Consider the following 7,839-nt stretch of genomic DNA (forward strand, 5'->3'; position numbering starts at 1 on the left):
TAGGATGAACAGGAAAGGGGAGAGAGGATCACCCTGTCTCAGTCCCCTTTCTGATTCAAAAAAACCCACAGGTTCTCCATTCACAAGCACAGAGAACTTGACAGTTTTGATGCATGTCTCAATCCACTTCAGCCATTTGTCCCCAAAGCCCATCTGGCTAAGGATATTTAAAAGAAAGACCAATTTACATGGTCAAAAGCCTTTTGGATATCCAGTTTGCACATTAAGCCTGGGCTTCCTTCCTTTATTCTGGAGTCAATGCATTCACTAACTATGAGTGCAGCATCCATGATTTGTCTCCCCTTCACAAAAGCCATCTGATGTTTGTTGATCAATTTATCCAGCACTTGCTTCAGTCTTTCAGCCAACAGCCTAGCAATGAGTTTGTAGACACCCCCTACTAAGCTGATTGGTCTAAAATCCTTCAAATTGGAGGCTCCCGCTTTCTTTGGAATTAAAGCAATAAAAGTTGCATTAAAACTCTTTTCAAAAACTTGATTGGAGTGAAAAAACTGAATAGTTTTGATAATATCTTCCTTCAATAGGGTCCAAAAAGTTTGGAAAAACATCATTGGGAATCCGTCAGGGCCAGGTGCTTTCTCTTTTGCACACATGTTTAAGCTTCCCAAAATTTCCTCCTCCTCAAAGGGTCTTTGCAGCCACACCTGCTCTTCTTCAGAAATTCTTGAAACATCTAATATTCTTTGATCAGGTCTCCACCCTTCAGTCTCTTTGTAGAGGTTTTTATAGAATTCCTGCGCTGCTTCTTTAATCCTGATTTGATCCTTAGTGATTTCACCCTCCACCTCCAGCTGTTCCATTGAGTTGAACCTTTTATGAGAGGTTGCAATCCTGTGAAAAAATTTAGTATTTTTGTCCCCTTTTTTTAGCCATTGGATTCTAGATCTCTGTTTCCAAGCTATCTCTTCCTGCTTTGCCACTTCTTCAAATTCCATACCCAAGTGAGTCTTCTGTATCAACTCGTCGTCAGTGAGTGGCCTTTGTTCCTGAATTGTTTCCCAGCTTGAGATTTGGCTCAGGATATCTTCCTTCCTTTGCTTCCAATTTCCCCTATTGGTTTTGCTCCATTCTTTAAGCTTTGTTTTCAGCATCTTTAATTTTTCAGCCAGAATATATCCTGGTCTTCCATTCACATTGAAGGATTCCCACCACTCTCTAACTTTTTCTTTGAAACCTTCAACTTCTAGCCACCATGTTTCAAATTTAAAATATGATTTTCTCCACCCTTCATCACCACAAGACAACATGATTGGGTTGTGGTCAGAAGCAATCTTTGGAAGACTGCATTGATTTATCTGAGTGAAATTTTCTCCCCATTCTGCGCAATGGAGAAATCTGTCGATCCTGGAGGCACAATTATGATCCTCCCCCCTTCTCCAAGTGAAAGATCCTCCAAATAAAGGAGGATCTACCATCTCTAGTTCTTCAATGCAAGCTGAGAATTCTGTCATGGCACCATTTTGCCTGTTGCAGTTTGTTCTCTCTGAGGCAAACCTGGTGACATTGAAGTCACCACAGACAACCCATGGTCCATTAATGCTAGTTTTCATCTGTAGAAGTTCTTGCCAGAGCACTCTTCTGATCACTGTATCACAGTCTGCATAGACTGCAGTAATACACCAATTGAAGTCATCATGTATTCCAGAGAATTTCCCAGTTAAACATCGACTCCCAGCCAAAAGTAATTCCCCCCTCCAAACTCTCTTGTCCCATAAAATCATGATTCCACCACTACTACCCTGGGTCTCTTTCATTAGTACCCCTGCCCATCTGTTATTCCAGATGCTTTGTAGAATGTTGTCAATTTGTCCATTCAATTTAGTCTCAACCAAAACTATTATATCAGCCCCCCATTGCTTCAGTAGCTTTCTCACAAGCTCCCTCTTATTCTCCCCGTTTAAACCCCTTACTTTCCAAGAGAGGATTTTTACTCTCATTTTTGTTTCAGAGATAGAGTCCTCCCATTAGATCTCGGTTCACCATCTTTGAAGTTCACATCAAAAATTAAATTTCTAACTTCTTTTGGGATTGAGTTGATTGTATTGTTGCTCTTTTGACCCTCTCCTGACATCTTTTCCTTCCCTGTTCTCTGGTCAAGTTTCATCAACAAGGCGTATGCTTCTTTTTGGCATCCTTTGAGGTCAATTCCAAAGTGCTGGCTCAAACTGATCATGTTAGCTTGGACCCATTCATTGGCTGTAGCTTCAACATCTCTTTCTTGATTGCTGCTATCAATTTGGATTGGTACCGGTTCTGAATCTGCATACATGACAACCATTGCATCAGAGAAATCTATCTCCTCCCCTGTTCTCTGTTTTTTGCTTTCAGCAGTCTTCTGTATAGCCAAATTATCTCCCTCTTTAATTTTTTGTTTGTGTTTCTTGCCATTCTTCTTTCCCCTCCCTCGCCTCGCTAAAGGGATCCCTCCCTTGTCGAACTCAATTTCTCTAGCTCCATCGAAATTCACAAAGTTTCGATTCTCTGGCAGATTCTTTTCCATAATCGCTTCAATAAAAGGCTCTGTAAAGTTGAGAATTTTAGGGCCTGATTTAAAGGCTGCAGAAGGGATGTCTTTGGGCTTCAAAGGAATTTCATTGGGCTTTCCTTTAGTGAGCCCATTTGAGAGGCCATCAGCAATTAAATCATAGGCCCCACTTATATTCTCTCTACGCATGTAATTTCTAGGGCACACCCAGTGGTCCTGTGAATTCAAAAATTTCACGTGTCCAGCCACGTGATTTCTGTCAGCTGAATTTCCCCTTTTCTCGTATACATCGAGTTTCGATGTTCCTGCTCCATCTGCCAGTCTTCCATTTTTGTGTAAAGCTTCTGACCGTTGGGCCAAGATGTTTGACGATCTGAATCCTGGTTCAATCTCCACCTCTCTAGACGACGAAGCCTCTTGCTTTTTCCGGTATAGTGCCGGTAACTCGCACCATATCGGAAGGGAGTAGATGAGGTCACCGTCAGCCACTTCAATAGATGTCGGAATCTTTTCTTTCGGTCCCCTAACTCTAATCCTTGCCCATCTTAGGTGGTTTTTCAGCTCGGTTTCTTCTTCATTCTCAAGCCATCCACCACATGCATCCCCAATCTCTTTCATCATCTTTGAGTTCCATAAATGCAATGGAAGACCCAGCACTCTGATCCAAAACCATTCAAACCTGAAGGTTTCCGGCAGCGCACATGTGGTCGGCGACCACCACTCAAGGTTCAGGCACTGCCCTTGTCTCCTCCATTCCCCCATGAGGATTTGTTCGGCGTCTCTTCTTGTCTGGAACTCGAACAGAAATAGGAACCCGTTCAAATCGTACACCTGAAGGTTGAGGACTCCCTTCCAGGTTTGATTTGCCCATCTCCTCATGTCATTTCGAGTAGGGGCTTCATCTCCACCAGAAAACCTTCCTACCAAGCATCTGCAGAGCAAAGTATTCTCCTCCTGAAGACAATTCTTCATCGGAGCTTTAGCTTGGATCTGTTGGGTCCATTTGTTGTTTGTAACAGCTCCTTTGTAATTTCCATTTCCAGTGAAAGGTTTGCTTATAAAGCCCCCAGCTGTGGTGTTCACTGCCTTTGTACGGGAATTTAAATTAATGAAGCTTTCAATTTTTCCTGCAATTTTCCCCCATCCCTCATTAAAAGTGTTTTCCGGAATGATAATGATAGTTCTGCTATGACCATTGACAGATATGACTGACATAAATCTTCCATATTTATTGAACTTTTGAGAGCAATAAATGTAGGTTGAGACATCCCTACATCTCCACGATTTAAAACTCTTTCCCCTGTTAACCGAGGCTTCACAGAATCTCTTGCAAAGCCATAAAAGGGCATCCTTGCTAAGGACCATATTCCTCACTGAGAGTCTAGTGGTCTCCACCCATTTGTACCATTCTCCTGTCGCCGATGTGGGTGTGATATCATACGCCTTACCCCCCATTCGAAAAGCAATGTTGTTTTCCATCTTGGAGGAAAGAAAAGATGGAGGAAGTGGGTCTAAGAAAAAAGAAGGGACAGCTCCGGTGGTGAAAGACCACCGGAGAGGAGTTTAGTCACCCTGAAGGGGCTTCTAAAAATAAATATTGGACTCTGCGCCTGAGAGCTTTTTGTTCATAAGCATCCTATTTTTGAATATCTGTCCAAGTTTATCAAACTCCAACAGAACTATTTTCTTTTTGGAGTGATGTTTGGGTTGGTCAACAACCTTTGAAGATTTTGTTTCCTGATATATACCTTTTGAACCAACAGCAGAGAGCAACAATCTTGGAAGTCAGGGATAATCAAGGATGGAATCTCAGCTTTAGAAGAATGCTCAATGATTGGGAAGTGGAAAGGTTGACAGACTTTTACAACACCCTTGAACAGTTCAAGGATTATTCTACCAGGGTGGACAGTTTAGTTTGGTTGAAGGACAAGCAGGGAAGATTCTTTGTCAAATCTGCCTATAAATGCAAGTATGCAACAGCAATGCAAGTCATCAATTTGGTTCCTGGCCTTGGAAGATGATTTGGAAAGTTAAGATCTCTTACAAGGTGGCATGTTTTACTTGGTTGGTGGCCAGACAAGCTGTTTTAACACAAGACAAACTTATGAAAAGGGGTCTTCATCTATGCTTCAGATGCCTTATTGTGAATCTGAAGCTGAGACAATAAATCATCTTTCTTACACTGTAAAGTGACAGAACAACTTTGGCAGTTTTTCATCAATTTGAGAGGGCTCGGATGGACTATGCCAAGGAATACATTAGAAGTTCTGGCTTGCTGGAACAGAGATGGTAGTTGCCAGGACAGAGGGAGAGATGGAAGACTGTCCCAGCTTGCATCTGGTTGACAATATGGAAGGAGAGGAACCAGAGATGTTTTGAAGATAAGAGTATCACTTTCCAGAAATTGAAAATGAGCTGTCTAGTGTTTTTCTATTTTTGGTGTATTCATGAATTCCCTCAAGAGGCAAAGGACATTACTAGTGTTTTAGAATGTTTATGGGGGACTAGGTGGTAGGTTTTGCTTTCTCTAACTAGTACTTGTAATTATTACTGTAAGTACATCATTGGTGTAGTTTTCTTTGTTGATAATAGATATATTAACTTTTCAAACAAAAAATAGCTTCTCAGCGAAAACGTAGTCCGGACTGTCTTTTACTTGAAGCCCACCAGAATTCATCAAACTACCATCAACAATTCCAACTTTTTTATTTTCTCCTTAATGATTACTATATTGTGCCAATGAACTCAGCAGAGGATAGTTTGCTAAATGAAAAAAGAAAATAACAAAAAGCAATCTGAAAAAAAGATTAATAACTGAGAAATCCCATGTCAGTTAGTTTGCCAACCCCAGTTGGTCCATAGGTTCAAAATTTGGAGGAGTATGGGCCCATGCTTCTACCCTAGTGCCACTTAAATACCAGATTTCCTATCATTTTCGAGTCAATTACAAAGTTCGAACTTTTGACAAGCGCCCATACCACATATTACCTGTTGCATCCTTACCATTGAACCAATTTTTAAAAATAATAGCATGAAACAGCTTGCAAATAGATAACATTTAATATTCACCTGCAAAGTAGAAGCACGGTTCACATAAAGCAATGCTACCAGATTTATCTCCATATCATCCATATCTACAGGAGCAAGACGCAGTGCCTATCCCATCCACAGAAGTGGCAACAACAATCTTCTATTAGGAATTGTCAAATACTTATCAGAAGAAGAGTGAAAATTAAAATGCAAAAGAAATAAGAAAAGGAAAGCAGGAAAGACAGTGTAGAAGGAATGCAGTTCTTAAAACGTGTTGTGGATGAAGGTCAACTGACATTAAGTGTGCATGTTCATTACCCCGCAGCTAAATACTCCAAATTAAAAGAGTGATAGTCCATCACCAGAAATTTCAAAAGGGTAACGACATTTTTCTCCACCTCTTCATAGTCTTGCTTCAATGCTGCTTCTTTCACTTACCAGAGTTCACATGAACAAGGCATTGGAGGGAAGATTAGATGAATTTAAGGCTTCTCTTAATCTCCCTTTTCAATAACGACATGACGCATCTAATATTTCACACATAAAACATATCCTAATCTCTAAGAATTCTGAAACAGTTAAAAGTTAATCCGTGGTGTAGTTACGGTTTGAATAGAATGTCAATAATGTTTTATCAATCCTACCTGGTGAGATGAAAGATCCCAGTTTTGTAATTCCTTTTTTTCTTGGCAGTAAATTAGCTAGTCCTACATGCTTAGACTAGAAATACATAGTTGATGAGTACCTTTATGAATGAGTATACAGGTGCCTTTAACTCGAGTATAGAAAAGGTCCAAAGAGAAGCTTTAGCCACTGAATCTGAAACAACTTTGATGAGTTGTCTCAGTAGTGTACTGACTTTATTCTATTAGTTGTACGTTTATTGGCTTACCATACTTCTTGTTAGTTGTTCCAGACCAATATAAACCTTCGTTCTTCTTTTCTTTCCACTTTTTTTCACATTTTTTATTGTAATTTTGTCTAATACCCCAACTCCTAGAGGATAGAAATAATGTTATAAGATCAGTCTGATTATGAAATCATAGAATCAAGATACCAATTCTGGGAAAAGCTTGTCCAGTTGTCCTATCTATATCAATTACATAATTTAGAAAAAAACAAAATTAACTGACCTTGGAATAGAAAAGCAATGCGTTAGAATACTCTCCTTTGGAGAAGCATTCATTGCCCTTTAGCTTGGTTTCTAAAGCAGCATTCCGGTCCTTGCAACATAGAGCCACAGAAGGGTCCGTCAAGTCCTTAATCATCTGTGGAATAGCAAAAAAGCACCATGTAAACAAAATTGCACTGTTTTGTCCAAATCGTGTATACAGGAGCACCAGAAGAAGAAGAAAAATAGACAGATGGAAACAAGTATTATCAAAATACAATACAAGGAAACACATAGTAGCGAAAAAAAATTACTAGAGAAAAGAGGAGAGAGAGAACTTGATGAAATTGAGGCAAATTGTGGAAGAAATCGAGGAGAGAAGAGCATGTTGATGGAAGTTGAGAGGGTGTGCTGTTGGATATTTCTTGCTTAAGGGCGTCGGGAACTGCTGATTTCAGAGTCTCCATGGGAGAGTAGGTTCAACCCTTGCTGTAGCTATGAGGTGAGGAGCAACAAAACTTAAGGCACTATTTGTCTATTTCCATTCAAAAACAATACTAAGGGCTCTCGTGCGACATGGAATCTTGATATACAATCATGATATGATATCATGAAATGAAATTGAAGTTCTGTTTGGATATGCAATATGATATTTTTGTGTTGTATATTTTTTCATAAACATAAGAATCTCATAAGTTGTAAAATTATTAAAATTGTTCCAATTGTTTATTCAATTTTACCAAATAAACAAAAATTTATAAAAGGGAAAATTGTATGAAATATATGAAATAACAAACTATTAATTCAAATAAAATTTTATAGCCATAGTTTATTTTATTTGTAATTTGCAGTAAGCATTCCATTTTTTTGCCATCTGATTCGGTATACAATTAGCCATTTTCGGTATACAATTAGTCATTTTATATATTTCGATATAAAATGTGTTTGTGTTTGTATAAAGCGAGAGAAAAGTGTATATACAAATACAAATATATATTCGTCTTATACACTTATAATTATATAAATACAGATCTTATTATACAAATTACAATGTATAAATGAATTTATACAAAACTGAACAATTTGTATAAAATTAGATGTATCTAGCGAATTATACAAATCAAAAGTTTCATAGCAAACATAAAAATTCGCTATAGAGCGCAATTATGCAAACTATAGTTATAACATACTA

The 7,839-nt window shown here is 38.8% G+C and overlaps 1 protein-coding gene across 3 annotated transcripts in view; it reads right to left on the bottom strand.

Annotated features, from left to right (window-relative positions):
• Nucleotides 1-7,178, bottom strand: part of LOC102593056 (SET and MYND domain-containing protein 4) — a 27,235-nt gene extending 20,057 nt beyond the window's left edge. Inside the window, exons 1-3 of one of the 3 annotated variants that reach the window (XM_015313817.1) lie at nt 6,962-7,178; nt 6,670-6,804; nt 5,576-5,662 (exon numbers count right to left, since the gene is read on the bottom strand). In XM_015313817.1, coding sequence (XP_015169303.1) covers nt 5,576-5,662; nt 6,670-6,804; nt 6,962-7,114 — 375 coding nt within the window. In that variant the 5' untranslated portion in view covers nt 7,115-7,178. Of the gene's footprint in view, nt 1-5,575; nt 5,697-6,669; nt 6,805-6,961 lie in introns of those variants that run through there. The other 2 variants (XM_006358111.2, XM_015313819.1) reach the window with 2 other exon arrangements.
• Between the last annotated feature and the right edge of the window lie 661 nt (nt 7,179-7,839).

This window comes from Solanum tuberosum, unplaced genomic scaffold (assembly GCF_000226075.1).
Source record: "Solanum tuberosum cultivar DM 1-3 516 R44 unplaced genomic scaffold, SolTub_3.0 scf00268, whole genome shotgun sequence".
Taxonomy (NCBI): Eukaryota; Viridiplantae; Streptophyta; class Magnoliopsida; order Solanales; family Solanaceae; genus Solanum; species Solanum tuberosum.